Here is a 16,745-nt window from a genome sequence, read left to right as displayed (position 1 = left end):
TACTGCCATTATTTAAATAGACTGAGCATAGGAAGGAAAAGAATATTTTCTGCCTCACATTTATTTAAGGTAGCATTCAGGGAACTCATAGGAAACACTTGTTGTTGTCCACACACCAGTACAGCATAGGGAAAAGATACAAGAAAGACAGTCTGAGAACATTGTTATGCACCACTCTGAAACACTCAACAGGAAACATACTGTGAAACCCAAACACAGGGACACTGCATAAAATTGTGTATTTAATGGCCAGTATTGTGATTCAGTTTTTCACATCTTCTTCAATGTATGTATGTGTGTGTGTGTGTGTGTGTGTGTGTGTGAGAGAGAGAGATAGAGAGAGAGAGAGAGAGAGAGAGACAGACATATACAGAGAATGTAAATATGTATTTTATATGAGTAACCCTGATTTGCTGACCGAGTTGTGTGTCTGTCTCTGTGACAGGTATGGATGAGCGGACCAACCAAGCATCCTGGGCCCCAGGTGGCGAGTCCAGTCCTTCCTATGAGTCCTCCCGGGTAAGATGACCCGCTCCTTTACTTCTCTGAATGGCCTTTCTGCTCCACAGCACCACATTTAATACTTATTGCATCAAAGTTGGACATTCACAATGTTTTAGTGTAACCTTATCGCAAGTACTAAATGTGCTGTATATAAAAGCTGGACATACCCAATGTGACATCACCCACTGATTTTCTGAAGAGTGGTTTTGAAGCTCAAGTCTATCCTTCACCATCTTCACTTCACCTGCTACGTTTAATCCAAAAATTGGCAAAGAGGCGGCGTGTGAGTGGAGCTGAGGCGGGCTGAATGGGTAGAATCAAGCTAGCCACCAGTGGCCGGACCCTCCCTGTCAGTTAAAGTGGCCGCGCCCTTAATTATGTGTAACTTTTAGTCTCACTTTAATTTAAATGGGCGAGTTATAAAAAAATTTTCACCCCCTTTACAGTTGTCATGGAAGAAGAAATTAGCTATAGAGACCATATTTTTGCCATATTGCCCAGCCCTAATGGCAACTATTATTTTCATTATTATTTCATTATATTCTCTCACTTAACTGATTAATAGTTTAGTATGCTGAGCCATAGACTGAGTAGGTGCATTTGTTTGAACATTTGAAAATGTTTAAGCAACAGAGTTGAAACAAGGCAGTGTAGTGCCAGTGGTTCACAGTGATTCATGCAAGGGCTAAATGAACCAACTTATTCACTGCAACATTTTCTAAAAAATGCATTGCAACAAATACATTTAAGCTATTTTCTGTACAGTTCTTTGTCCATGAGTGATATGAAGCTGGTTTGAAGCAAAATCAAACATTTTGTCTTACACTTGGACTTTTCCTTGCACAATGCAGAAAAGCAATTTTCTATGTAGCTGAGCAATTGGTTTAATTCTTAAATTGTGTTATTATATTTTGCTTGTGATCACAGTTTTACACAAAAGAACAAAATGGGAATTCCATTTAAAAATAGGTTTGAAGCAGTGGAAATGATTGATATTAACCAAGATATTGGAGTTAGAAATTCATTACAGTCATACAGGTTGTTGTTTGATTACATAGTCTGTTACGGATGATTGGTGCTTTTTAATGGGGAACTCGTATCCTCAAAATATTTTTCAAATGTTATGCATTTGTGTGATAAAGACATAGATAAAACAGTAAAACTGTATGTTTAGGCATCATCCCTGTTGTTTTGTTTAAGTGAGAAGATCTTGCTGCTTGTGTGAGCAAGTGTGAACAGCTCTCCCCCTTGTTGGTTTGTCCCTCACACATTGGTTGTTCTAGATGCCCGGTATGAATTTCATTTAATGTCAATCTCCTGTCACTTTCTATTAGAAATCAGTTAAATGTCAGAGCCACCCGGGCTGCGTTACCTTGTTTATTTTTCTATGCCCTTCCCGAATGAACATCTACAGGCTATGTAACATAGGCGGCTTGTTTTGAATTAGAAGACAGAGACACTTGAAATATCTTTGCTCCAGGTGCATATAAATGAGTGTTTCTGACATTGCAAGACACAGCATCAGCCAGCAGACATCTGTTTGCACCTCTGTAAGATGTCCACACAAAACACTGACATGCCACACTCACACGCACAGCTGCTTCCTCACATTATACTGATAGAGACTTGACTGGCATAGCCTAATAAAGCTTACTAGGACTGGGCAATATGGCCAAAAATATTATCACTAGGAATGTAATGATATTCATAATTTTGTGGTATCATGGCAAAAACATTTTATTGAAAATGCTGTGGGACTTTGACAGTATCTAACAGGATATTGCATAAGGTTATTTCACTAGTATAACTGCATTCAAGTCACAGAATTTGAAATGGGCATCAGGGGATCCTCTGTTGTTGACTCTCACAGCTGTTATGTGGCAGCATTTCAAGAAGCGACACGAACGGAAACTGACAAACACTGAACAATTTTCAAATACTGCTAGACAAACGCAATAGTAGCTCCATTTAGGACAGAGACAATTCTGGATACATCTCGCAGAAACACGTCCATGTTACCGCTGTGCGCAATACTGTAACAGAGATGGGCGAACAAACTGTTCGCACATATCCAACACCAACCACTTATTAACCACCGTTAATCTTTTTTCTTGAAAAGTAAACCACATAGTTTAAAAACACTTCCAGTAAAGGCTTTATATATATTTATTTCATTTTACTGCTACTGACTGCTGTATCAGATTTTGTTTCGCAATTGTACGAACAGTTCAGTCATTCAGTGCCAGTGACTTTGTGTGCATCCTTAGGTCATGGCTGGCTACTTTTATTTTAATAAAGAAGGGAGGCAGGAGCGCTTTAAGTTAAAAGGAAAATCATACAAAAAAATGTCAACATATTTAGAAAATGCATTTTTCGTCTTTTTTTTTCTTCAATTTTAATATCATGACAAAATTCATGTTGTGGACTTTGTATCGTGACAGTATTCTACCTTGAGCTTTTGGTATCCTTACATCCCTAATTATCACGATATATTTTTTCATATCAATGTATCATTCTGGATATATACTTGTAATGCCACTAATGATAAAGGAGACACATTCAAAGTGTTTAATACCACAAGGATAATTAAAGGTGTGTTATGGTGAGTACTGATTGTAATGTTTACTAGAAAAGTCTACAAGATACCTTTTATTTAGAGTTTCAGTAGGTATGTTCAAGTAGTAATGAGTGAAAAAGCAACAGGAAGCTTACATTTACACCTATCGGAAATATACAGACCTCGTTTCACCTCATAAATCTTAAAGAAGCTGTTTTTGCATGTTTGCAGAGATCTTTGTATCCAAGACCTCAATTTCTACTTTTTTCTGGTTTTGAAAGGTAGGGATTTCACTGTAGGACAAACACAGATATGGTTCTTTTCTGAGGTGAAAATTTGTCCCTGGACATGGGATGTTCTTAATGCCTCGATTAATTTCATTACTTTGTTAAAGAAGAGTCTAATAATTAATTTAAAGACCTAGATATTTTTTAAAAATGTCCCAATTTATGCTGTATTTACAGTATCTGTCCAAAGTGCTTCAGTGCTTCATCTTTCAGTCTGTTACAAAGGGAATTCAGTCTTGTCCCTGAGCTTGTTTGAGCTGGTGTGCTACGAGTGTGTGATCAGTCAACTGTGAACAGTCCTGAGCCCTGCTGTGCTGACCTTGGCTCCCAGCCAGCCGTTGTATCCTGGGCAGCTGTGGCTGGGGGGACATGCGGGCCTGTCCCCCCCGCCACTGCATGACAACCCCCACTTCCCCAGTGTCCCGCCCCAACTTGATACTCAACCCCACATGCATCCATCATGACCATATCATCACTTTGCAAGCTGCCACATGCAGCCACACGTTCACCTGGGATACAACACACAGCGTGGTGGAGATGACTTTTTAAATGCTGTGGCAAGTGATTGGGGAAAAGGTGTGAGATTCGGCCTGAATGCTGCCACAGTGATCTGACAGTTATTTAGCCAGGAGTGCTAATGTAGCTCTGTGGCAGCAATGACAGTGTGTGTTAGTGTCTCAGAGATGAAGGCCACCAGTGTTTGGGAATGATGAGGGATCTGTGATTGATGAGCAAACGGTCTCAGAGGAGAAAACACTGTGTGGTTACTTTGACACACACACACACACAGACTCAGTGAGCCTGGAGTCACCATTATCCACCTACCAGTTTTTTTGTGCCCCTACCTGTTTTTCATACCCTGCTAACCCACCCTGCTAGTAGAGATGACCCCGATCTGATCCTATATTGGTATCAGGTCCGATATTGACGTCATTTACTCACTGGATATCAGATGGACAGAACCGATCTATATTCCAGTTCACTCTGACCATCATTACTCCTATTTAATATTTTGTTTATTGACACTGATTGTTTAATTGCAATGAAAGAGCTCCATATTGGATCGGCCCATCACTACCTGCTAGCCTTTTCCTGCTACTCAGTGGCAATTACAACAAACAAAGAGGACTTGTGGGTGAATGATCAAAAGGTTCGTTACCACCAGCTGCTTTTTAATATTTATTTCAGAGAAAATAATTTTACTTTTTGTGAAAATGCTTATTTGCTTTGTTGTGGAGCACTAGACAAACTCAGTAAGACTCTCACATCTGCCAGTTAGATATAAGGCTGGAGCCAGTGTTCGGGCTGAAAACAGGGAAACAGCTCACAAATTAATATTTTATGTCAGTGTTTAAACTGTACATAAGAACTGAAGTATAAGAACAATAATTTGTTATTCTTTAGAGTGTTATGCTGTGTCTACCCCTAAAGCATTTCAGCCATGTTTTTTAGACGTGCATGTCATGCAACCCATATGCTTTTATTTTAATTAGTCCAGCTGCTTGTCTGTTGGCTCGCCTATCCATTTCACATTACAGACATATCCGCGACCAAGTCTATTTTTCATGCATGTAAATGTTCAACAGAAATCCACTAAAACAATGAAAGCTCTCAGTTCCATCCAGAATTCCACCAAAATAGAGATATGTGATCTATCAATCCTAGTGAACATACAGTTCATTTTAAAGTGTTGTGTTTTTTTTTTGTTGTTTTTTTTTTTATCTAGTTCTGCTCAAGACGTAAAAGTGTTGTGTTTTCAGTCATTTCCCAGGTGTTCCTGTTGAATCCTCTGTGCTTTTTCTGCACAAGGTGCTTCAAGTGCGTGAGTGAATACATGCCCTGTATAGACACAAACATGATTCTAGCATGAGGGTCATGCTATGCTTTTGGTGTGGACACAGCATTGGACTGTTTCTTAGCATTTTTCTGTTTATACTTCAATTTTTTTGTTTAGATTAAACTGAGCTTTAGAGGTGCCACTTGATATTGTTAAGCTTTGAACAGAACCAGAATAGCTGGTTATGCTAAGCTAAGCTAACCAATCGCTGGCTGTAGCTTCATATTTAATGGACAGTGTAAGAGGGTTATGAATCTTCTCATTGAACTCTGAAAGCAAATTAGTATTTCACGAAATGTTTAACTATTATTTTAAGTGTTCAGTCTGAAACATTTTTCTTGTTTTGCTGTAGAAGAGAGAATGATTTTCCTTGCTTAGGTTAGCTGTGTACTCTGTGTAAATCTCTGTGCGTGTTAACTAGAGCGTCTCACGGGGCCGTTGTTGTTATTGAGTTTGTTCATGGTGTGATTAACAGTGTGTGCGGCCTGGCATGAGCACAATAGGGAATCTCTGAGGATTCCCTCGACACAGCACAGCACTCCGCTGCCTTTGAAATTACTTCATCACCATCCACTCATAAAAAAAAGACGGATAATAAGATTTACTTTTTTTTTTTTTACTGTATGTTGAATGCAAAGGGTATGAGTTGGTGAAAATAGCTATAGAAATGCAAGCCCACTGCTGCTCGGTCCCTCTGGTCAGAGTTAATGTAGTTTGTGGAAATGTATTTGACTGAAGCACAGGAGGATTTTCACAGGGCTTGGGATTAGCACTGTAACGGAGTATCTTTTATTACATGGGACCCAGAGTTTTCAAAAACCATACTGTGACCGATATTTAGACCTAAGCCCCCGAAGCTGATAACTGTCATGAAAAGGCACTGACTGTTAAGCTGCAGGAGAAAAAGACAATTTTTAAAGCCGCAGGTACCTGGAAATGATGTCGGATTGCATCTTTCTGTTTCTTACCCTTCAATTGAAACACCTTCTTATGAACTACATGCATGAAATTGTGTATTGTTATCAGAGATAAAAAGAAAACTTTAAAAAAAAGAGGTTTCAATCTTTTTCGAAATGACCCAAAAATATGGACAGGGTGCAAGTTTAATGTAGAAAAGTACTAAATAATAGAACTTTTTATTCCAAGACATGAAAAGTGGCTCATTACAATTAAATAGTGACAAACTATTTCAAGTAGCCTATACTATAAATACATTTTACTATTGATACAGTATATTCACTCCCGATGGTATGATGTGTGAAAGAAGTTAAAATTATAGTAGTAAACTTGGTTTATAAAACACCTTTCATGTAGAACAAAGTGGTTTAGACGAAAAAAAGGAAAAACACCCATTAAAGTACATTCGAAAAGAGGGATTTAAGATATAAACAATTAAATAATAATATAAAAAAGATTTAAAAACTGTCATCCTAACATTAATCTTTTAGGATGGTGGTGTCTATCTTGCTGTTGCTTTTCTTCACATTCACTGTTGTCTACACAAGAAGTCCACTGAATAATTGCATCTTTATGGGAAACAACAGGAATATCAGTGTGAATGTATGATGAGTTTCTAATCCATTAATGTGTACCAACAGTTAAAATGTCAGTTACAGTAGAACATTTAGTCTTTTCTTTCTCTTTCATTTTCTATTACTGTTATGAACAAGAGAGTGGACAGTTTAATGACATAACCAACCAACCAAGTTGTGCTCTCCTGTAATTAGTAATTAGTGGTATACTACAGCATTCAATTAATGAAGTTGCCAAATAATGTGCTTAATATTCTGATCTCTTCCCCCCCAGGCTTTCACAGGCAGCCCTCATTATGGCGATCATTTGAGTGACAGTCGATTAGTGTCCCATGAAGGATTGTCCCCAACACCTTTTATGAACTCGAACATAATGGGTAAGTGGTTCTCTTAAACTCACCCCTCACATGCCCTTTAGAAGTGAAAAGACATCTTGTAAAAAACAAAAAACAAAAAACAAAAGGACTGATTGAGGTGAAGGCACATCATGCATCTGGAGGCTTGTCAGGCTACAGGGCTATTTTTTCCCATCTCCTGCTGTCTTTATTTCCTCCCTTGTATCCCCTCCCTCTCTCTATCTTCCTCTCCCCCCTTCTGTCATGACCCTCCTCCAGGCTAGAAGTCACACAATCAGTATAGCTTTCTGTCATAAGAAGCTGTCTCCTAGACACTAAAGCTGCCTTCAGCAACTTCTACTGGCAGCAGGCGCTTGTGTTTTTGGTTGTGGGGTTAAACAGACATTTGAATCAAAGACCTTCTCACTGAAATATCAGTAATTCAGCATTTATTGTAGATTATTAAATTGTCATTCAGTTTTCTTTTTTTCAGTTGGGTTTGTAAAATATTCATAGTTCTCATTGTTTGATAAGACTACTACTTTATTTGCTGTTATAAATGGGAAGATTTCAATTCCTGCAGTTTACAGTGTATTTAATTTTCAGAAGAGAAGTTGTGGGATCAATTCCAGATCCAATATTTAAATCCAAATACAGTATCTTACCATAACTTTTTTTGCTCGAGACATAATGATCCAGCAGTTGCCTGTGTTTAGGATTAGTTTTGTTATTCAGGCTTGCTCAAGTTTGCATTCACACCATTTGGACTGGAAGAAGCTGGACATTTCAGCTAGAGATACACCAACTGCAATTTTCTTGGCCAATTCTGATTTTCAGTTTTGTTCTAAGTCTGACCTGCTGATTCCGAGTATGGCCAACTTAGTTTTTATTGTTCTTCCTAAGAACCTAAACTGACAGCATACACAAAAATGATTGTAAATTTTTAAATGAAAAATTAAATCGCAATAAAAATAAAACATTGTATTAAATAAGCTAATCATTTTCCATCTTTCTCTCACGCAAACAAATCTAAAAGTAACAACTGCTTCAAGTTACAGGGTTTTTTTTTCTTTACAAATCTCCAACCATAAATTAAGTGCAGTATTTGTAGTTATTCAAATAGAAACAGGTGCAACAGGTAAGAAACAGAATGTTTATTACATTAATCCCATTGAACATGCAGTTCATTTTAAAGTGTGTGTAGTTTTTATTTGGTGTTTTGCCAGGGTTGAATACACTGTACATATATATGCATTTTATGTGTAGCCAGTAATTCTTTCATTGGGTGCTATTTGTCAGACCTTTGGACCGTAGTTTTCCCTTCTCCAAGGTGTTTCTGTAAGCTCCTCTGCACACTCTTTGTACACCAAGCTCTTCCAGTGAAAATGTGCCATGTATAGACACGAGTGTGAGCCTAGCACAAGGTGCTCATAAGATGCTACGTGCTGCACACAGTATGCTTTTGGTCTGTGCCTCTGTGTGCATTACATTGACCGTCGTGCGTGTAAATATGACCAGTACAGAATCAGACCGGCTAATTCTAATCTCCAGCTGATTGATCGACCCGCTCTACCTCCTGAGCCCCAGCCACCCAATTCATTGGTTTTCGTGACAGTAAAAATAGTCTACTAACAGTTAGGCTCACCCAGTGTGTATTTATTTCCTCCTAAACCCAAAAGTGGGGATGTATTTGTCTTACCAGATCATAATTGGTATGTTGAATATTTGAACATTTGAACAGAAGAAATATTTCCAGCTACATATTCAGTTTCTGATATGCAGTATGTTCTCCCATTATAACAGTTAAAAGCTGGCCTGGCATCATTCTAATGTGTAATCACTTGACAGTTTTATGGCTAACTACATCTAAATTCATTATATAATGGCCCTGGAGGCTGGTTTCCCAGCAAACGATTACTTCACAAATGGGTGATGCTGAATAGAAACAAAATGTTATCTTTCTGGTAATTGATCATGCGACTGTTTTGCACACATTGTATCTTCAGCTGTGTCTCTATGCTTACAAGTTGTCAAACATGAATTTGATCAGTTGCAGTTCACATTGATGAACAGGATAGAACAGTCATTCAGCAGGCAAATCCAAAGCTGTGCTTGATAAACATTGTCACATAATAGAGGTAGTAATGGTTGAATCCAGTCAGTCACTACAGTTTCTGAGCTACTAAATGGGTTGTGTGATATCAGGTAGCATCTTAGCACCTCTGGTTGTTGTTACACAGCATACAGAGTAGTTTCTGCACTTGTGAGTTGGCCAAATATTCGGTCGTTCCATGTGTGTAAAATATCGGATTAGATATTGAGCAAATTTTTACTCTTACGATGTATTCAGATTATCAGCAGACTGCGTAGTACAACAAAACACTGCCAAGTGTACATGTATATTGCTTTGTAACATGAATGCTATATTTTTACTGCTTACTTCACACTCATTGTCAAACAGAACAAAATGATTGTTTGCTTGTCAACAAGGGAAAAACGTCCAAATGGTCAGTCAGAGAGCTTACTAGCTAATATGCTGAGCTGGCCAGACTGCTACTGTGAGATCTGCCTAGAGTAAACTGTCAGACAAACTGCATCACAGACACAATGGACAATAAATGGCCAGAGACATTCAAAAATGACCCAGTGCTTGCCGACAGCTGGTGTGTCAGGGCCCTGAAGGAACTTTTATGTTTCCTGCACTTTTTCTTTGTTTTTCCTGATGGGAAGTGTCCAATTCAAACGCGAATGACATACTTTCCATGTTTACATGGATTTGTTTAGTCTGGTTTATCACCATAGTATGCCTTGTAGTAGAAAATACAGCACTGATTAGAAATTTCCTTTAGGAAAAAAAGACTAAAATCTTGTTTTGTTTTTCTCATTTTAGTCATTTCTCTCCTGTTGCCCATTAACTGATCAGTTATGCTACTGCTTGGCCAAAAAGCGTCAACATTGAATTTATTTTTATTTAAAGATTCATGAAATTTGAGCACAGTGGAGAATGTCAACGTCAAAAACACCTCAGAACATTTCTTAGGGTCCAGTTTGAAAAACAGGCCAGTTTATGTTGAGTCCACCTACCGTGAAAGTCTAATCCTCTGCAGCCTCCTTGGAATAAGATGCTGCCTCTAACATGTGCCCACCAAATGTCAAAATAATAGTAATAATGTAGCTCACACAAACCAGAGACAAGCAATAACTATATATTATATTGTGTTCTGGTCTTTATTAAATTATGATTTGCATGTGATTGAAACTGGGTTTGCATGTTCTAGAGAAAGTATCTCATAGTAGTAGTACTGTATAGGATGTGGATTATGGTACATGCACAATATTGACACATACTGGATTTAAGCATTAAAATCAACTTTATCAATATGGAAGATGTCTTATCAACATTAATTTACAAGCTCACAAATGTAACTTTATTCAGTAGTGTATAATAATGTAGCTACAACACATACTTTTACTAGTCCTGAATACAAAAGCACTGGACACTATAGATATCCTGTTTAGTCTTATGCTAATACATAGGTAATCATCAGTTACTGTACTAGTATATGTAATTTGAGGTGCAGTGTATTCTTGCATATGCACAATACTGTGTACTGGGGATGACCTGATCAGTTTCTTTTGGCTCTCATCCCAGTTCTTTAATATTGGATATCTGCCAATAAGGAGTTGGATCCAGTACTAAAATTTGCCTAAACATACAACAGTTTGCTGTTTCAGTGTTGCATTTGCTTCTGTCACCTGTGAGAAGTCATATATTCTGTTGGGTTTTTCCTTTTAAGGTGCCTTAATGCTTTCACTCTGCCTCAGCACGATGTGAGTGCTCACACCATACCCCCCCACAGGTGTGTGTTCATTAACAGTTCCAAAAATGTTCTATTCATACAAGATGGCCGCATCCTCAAAGCTGATGTCAACAAAAAATAAAACAACGCAACTTTTAGCCATTTGATTTTGTACAGCTGAAGAATAGCAGTCTCCCCCCCACTATTGAGACTCAACAGCTTGTTCAACAGCAGCTTGATAAACTTTTCATACAGTCTGTGTTACTGGCTGATTTTTGCACTATAGAGTGATCCTTGACATCCTCTGCTCTCCCTCTGCTGTGTGTGAGAGTGATGCGCAGCCCCTCCCTCCTTTAAAACGAGACCAACAGAATGAAGATACAGTGGAAAAGTAAAGTTATTCTGGGTGACAGTTAAGGGAACAATGGGGTGTACCACTTGTTAGGTTCTGATGGTGGAAACACAGTTATTGTGGACCTGTGGACCTGGTCACACTGCAAGACAGCCAACCAAAATTTTTGACATACCAGAAATTCATCAGATTGTCCAGAAGTAATCATCCAGAAGCCCAATCTTAAAATAGTTAGGGACGACTTAGGTGATTTAGGTGTAAAATCTGTCTGTACAGTGTCCGCCTGGCTTTAGATGTGCTCAGAATGGCATGACGCCATTCAGTCTCACAAGAGACGTGTATGGGCTTTGAAGCTGACGAATGGGAGATTTGGTTGAACGCTAGGGAGCCACTGACTACTTAAAGATGATGCTGTTAACCCCGGGGGCTGGCTCCCATGTTAAGGCAGACTGTAATTCAGCTGGTTGGGGTTTCACATGCATCTTAGCCCCACCCTTTTGCGCTACAATCCTCTTACTAACCCGCATGTCAACCACTGCATGCTGCCTCACAGGTTGCAGCCACACTGTTTATTCTTGAGGTGCGCTACAGACTCGACATCCGGGTCTCTTTGGGTCAGTCACTCATCACATGCATGGAAAGTGGACAGTCCACTGTCTGTCATCTGAAGAGATTTGCAGCCGTACAACGTGATTCTTATGATGTGAGAGACGGTATTCATAGTATTGATGATTGCACAGATTTACTGAACATCAGCTTAATAATGGATCACAGTGGTTGGGTTAAATGTGTATGATGGCTGGTTTCCTTAGCATAACATATTTTTTATTACCCTGCTATACCTAAATGTCTTTTTAAAAAATACTAAATATTGTTTGTTTTAGGGGGGAATCCTAACTGCTAGAGCATTTACACTCATCATGCCATGTACACTGTCCTCCCTAGGCTTCTGTCTCTACACTAATAAAGCAATACCTCCTGTGTTTTATTTAGGATTACATGCACAGTAAATGAACATAGAGATAGTTTTGTGGTTTTTATGGCTATTTCACCCTGTTCTGATGATGATACCTTTACTGATCCATCTCAGTGTAATGAAAAGCAGTTTATTGTTCCCAATGATGTGACAATCACTTATGACTTGAAAGCATGATTTGTTTATGCTCTAACAAAAAATACATTTCATCCTCTAGTCATACAAGGATGACATACTGTATCATCTAGAATTATATATTTATCTTTTGACATTTACACAGTTGTTATTCCTCATTGTCACTTTCATTGTTTCTATGCAGCTAACCGTTTAATGGATTTAATGCAGTGAACCTCACATCCTTCTCTGCATGTAGTAATGCTGTATTGTAGGTTTTGTGTTAGAGGGTTGACTCTCATTCACTCGTTCTGTTTGTTTGTCCACACAGATAGCCCTGACAAGAGATGGTTCGATCTAGTTACCTGCTGAGATTTTTTTTTGTGGTGTCAGCTCAATGAGGGGAAGTCAGTGGAGGAGGCTGATTTCAAGCAGTTTGGGCAATTACCGCAGTCGATGAGCTACAACTGAAAGAGCTGCACTCTGCTCCTTTATTTCACACTGTATTGTGATTGTACACGTGTGTGTGTGTTTGTGCATGTCTGTGTGTGTGCGCTGCTTAATGTAATGCTTTTTTGTAATTATTTACTTAATGGAGTGATATTGTCTTACGCCAAGTGTAGAAAGCCTTCTGATTCCAGGCTTAACCTTTGAATATAAAGTAGTCCAGTACAGCACCACCTTTAACTATGACCTCAATAGTAAACATATAATTGAATTTATAAACACAGATGTTAAGGTGGAAATGTTGCACTGAAGGGCATAAAACTGTACAGGTGTACCTAATAAATTGGCCGGTGAGTGAATACAATGGAACCAATCCCAGCTGACACTGTGCGAGAGGTGGGGTCCACCCTGGACAGGTCGCCAGTCTATCACAGGGCTGACACATAGAGCCAGACAAGCACACACACACCCACACTCACTTCTAGGGCCAATCAACCTAAACTCTGGCCAACTTATATAATGAAAATTAGGTGATTTTAATTTTGTGTTTAGCATGGCCTGGCTAGAAAGGTAAGTGTGAAAACAGAAAAGCATCACAGTTGTAGCTGTGAAACTGTCGAGATTTTAAAAAAGCCAGTAAGAGATTGTCTGGATTAGATTGCATTCAGACAGGCATTTGCTGTATGTTAAAACAACGTTTGGGGGGATTGATTATTAATTACTTTTTATACCTTCCATAAAGGGTTTTAGGGAAGGTAAAAAGGGGTTTTGTAAAATAGATACAAGCAGAAGATTTAGTTTTTTTCTTTACCAGTGCTGGATCTCACTGCTTAGCTTGGCTTTTGCATCAGTTCTCTCCAGCCATGTGCCCGAGGGTGTGATATCACAGCTGCTGAGTTGTAACTTTGCACTCACGTTTCTCTGATGTGCTTCATACACACAGCTTTAACCTTGCATAAAAACTAATCAGCTTAATGTAGTCATCGGCACATGCATACAGCAACATACATCCCACTCTCATCCTGTTGGCATCCACGTGAATGCTGAGTGTGATTGATCAGTCTCTAAGATAAAGAGATGGTATGATGGAAAACAAAAAATTGGTTTGAGATGGAGCAGAGTGTTGACAATTATTAAACTCTCTCTGCTCTGGTATTTTTATATTCTTTAAATTTTTTAATCTCCCGCCTGGAGACCAAGTAGTTTTGAAAGTAACAAATGTGACATCACACCCTCTGTGCAGCGCTATGCTGAGACAGTAAATGAAAATGTGATAAAGCTAGGATAGCTGCCTACAACTATATTTGGAAAAAAAAAAAATTCAGAATTAATTTGTTACAAAACATGACCATGAGCCTACCATTCTGTAACATCCAGTTGAATTCTCCAGTCTGCAACAGCAGGTTCTATTTAGGATCAGACTCTGGTCTATATATACTGTCTTGTATAGAGAAGAGGGAAAAGAAAAGCACCAAGACACAGCAACAAACAAACACCGGGCAGGTTAATGTGGCCAGTGACTGCTCATCAGAAACGTACAGCACCGGAGCCAGGGATCCCTGCAGAAAGGTACAGGCAGAGAGAGAGAGAGAGAGCGAGGACATACTACCATGAATGTGTTGCTACAGCCATTACACAAGAGCATAAGATTCATTAGGTCCTCACAAAAATAGGGAACCAGAAACCTGTCCGACCTCTTGGCTAGATATGTCCCTCGCAGAACCCTGCGATCATCGGGTCACCTTGCTCTTGTCGTTTCCCCTGCACAAAATGGGGAGGTCGTGCCTTTGCCGTGCATGGCCCTAAGCTGTGGAATTCCCTGCCTCTAGATATATGCTCGATAACTGAGCCGGCAGCGTTTAAGTCAGCGTTAAAAACGCATCTTTTCAAACAAGCTTTTAATGTTTAGCGTGTTCACTGATTTTTGTCACCTTTTATAATTTATTTCTTAACTAGTTTTAATATATTAGTGTGTGTATTGCTCCTCTGGGCCACCACGGTTAAGCCCCCGGTGGGAGAGCCTGCTATTGAGCTGGAAAGTGCGGTACAAATAAAGATTATTATTGTTATTTTTATTATTATATGTAAAATATAGGAGCACTAATTACGGTTATGCAGTGCAGACTTTATTTCAAACTTAAGCCAGTGTTTCATCAACCATTCACCTTCCTCAGCGCTTAAAATACATCAATGGCCTACCTATATATGTACATCCAGGGCAATCAGATAATAGAAGAGACACTATGAAAGAACAGTAGCACTTTGTACAAAAAAGATTAATAAATTCTTCAACCCTACACAAGCAGAATTTAAAAGTAACATGTCCACTGAACATTATTTAAGAGACTATAACATGTATAAAGCGATAGAATAATAATCGTGACCCCCTGATGACACTGTATCTTACTAATATGCCTTGAATGCAGATTTGTTTGCATTACAGTTTGTTACCCTTTATGTGATGAACTTTTTGTGGGTTTCATAACAAATTTCTTCTGAAAACTTAATCATGTAATATTTTCTTCATTTAAGCAAACTGAAATCATATTTTGTGTTTAAAAACGCAGTCGTTAAAGCTAATTATGCATGCTAGCAGAGGGGAAATGAAATTTGCATCATGTTAGCATTCAGCAGGTTTTTGATGGTGCAGTTACTTTTTCTTAGTAAAAGACATTATACGACCATGCCACATTGAGTAGTCTTTTGCGCCAGAGAAGAATTCCTCTCCATTTTCATTTCCAACCGTTCCTCAAAGCTTTTTGTGAACTGTCAAATCCCTCATCACACTGGCATCCCCAGTGTCTTCTTACTGGGGCAGGTGTCATGTGCTAATGCTGCTTCCCACGGGAGACCCTCCTCAGACCCGGGCTGATTGTGGCCAGGTGCTGTTCAGGTGTGCACTTGGCTCCTACTGAAGTATGGGTCACAGGTGCTGCCAGTGGTGCTTCCTCTCCCTCTGCCATTCACACGTGTACACACACACACACACACACACACACACACACACACACAGTATACTGCTTACTGCAAGCTTTCACAGTAAGAGTAGTATTAACTCCAACAATTGTTTTGCAGAAGTCAGTATCGAAACTGATATCTACAAAATGTATGTATCTAATGTATATATGAAAAAAGCAGAGAGGGGGAGGCAAGGAGATGTGGTGCAGTACAGTTTAGCGGATGTAGCCAGTCATTATGCAGAGCTGCAGGGTGTGCTTATCTATTACTGTGGTCAGTGGAGCATGAAGAGCTGAAGACGAGCTGAAAGGATGAAAATCCCTCTACTTCTTCCCCATGCCGCCCACATCTCCCCACACACCCCTTCCCACCCTTGTGCCTCTCTCAGCACATCTTGGCCCTGCCTGACCCCTGCTTTGCCTTTCATGGGCTCTGGCCCCCAGCATGCGACTGGCAAGGCTGCCCAGCTGCAGAGGATCAGCTGTAGTCTCAGTGGGCCTGGAGGGCTCTCTCTCCAGAGAGGAAAGGAAAGCTGGGGTATGGTCAAAGTATGATGACATAAAGGGTCCCTAGGAAGCAACTGCAATGGTCCGAGCACCATAATTGTGTTTAGAATCAGTGGAAAGGTGGCTTCATGTAGCTTGTTTTATTCACCTCAGTGTTTTAGAGGGAGAGTGAAGGTCATATGTGTTGAATTTACAAGCCCAAGAACAGACAGCTTTGTTGTTTATAAGGTTTCGAGATACTTGTGTGTAATTACATGTCTGCAGACAACTGCACAACAAAAAAATCAAGTTCTCTTTTCAAAAACCTTTATAGGATGTTTTTGATGAGACCTATTGTGCTTGTTTGTTTTCGTGTATATGCTACATCTCTTTCGTTTTTCACTCTCTTCCTTTCTCTCTTCCCCCTCCCCCCTCACATTGCTCTCTTGCCGCATGCTGCCTGCAGCTGATGCCAGGAAGAATGCTAGAGATTATTTAATACAAGAGTGAAGCTACAAGGGAACTTATTCATTCAGAAGAATTTCTGTTAGCGGAACAATC

At 39.3% G+C, this 16,745-nt stretch overlaps 1 protein-coding gene across 8 annotated transcripts in view; it reads left to right on the top strand.

Moving 5' to 3' along the window:
* Window positions 1-16,745, top strand: part of tcf12 (transcription factor 12) — a 79,865-nt gene that overhangs the window by 12,412 nt on the left and 50,708 nt on the right. For all 8 annotated transcript variants that reach the window (XM_020610435.1, XM_020610387.1, XM_020610378.1 and 5 more), the window contains 2 exons: window positions 446-519; window positions 6,992-7,094. In XM_020610435.1, the coding sequence (XP_020466091.1) occupies window positions 448-519; window positions 6,992-7,094 (175 nt within the window). In that variant the 5' untranslated portion in view covers window positions 446-447. The remainder of the gene's footprint in view (window positions 1-445; window positions 520-6,991; window positions 7,095-16,745) is intronic.

The sequence above is a fragment of the Monopterus albus genome, unplaced genomic scaffold, assembly GCF_001952655.1.
Source record: "Monopterus albus unplaced genomic scaffold, M_albus_1.0 scaffold4.1, whole genome shotgun sequence".
Lineage (NCBI taxonomy): Eukaryota > Metazoa > Chordata > Actinopteri > Synbranchiformes > Synbranchidae > Monopterus > Monopterus albus.
This window is presented reverse-complemented; position numbering and strand designations above follow the sequence as displayed.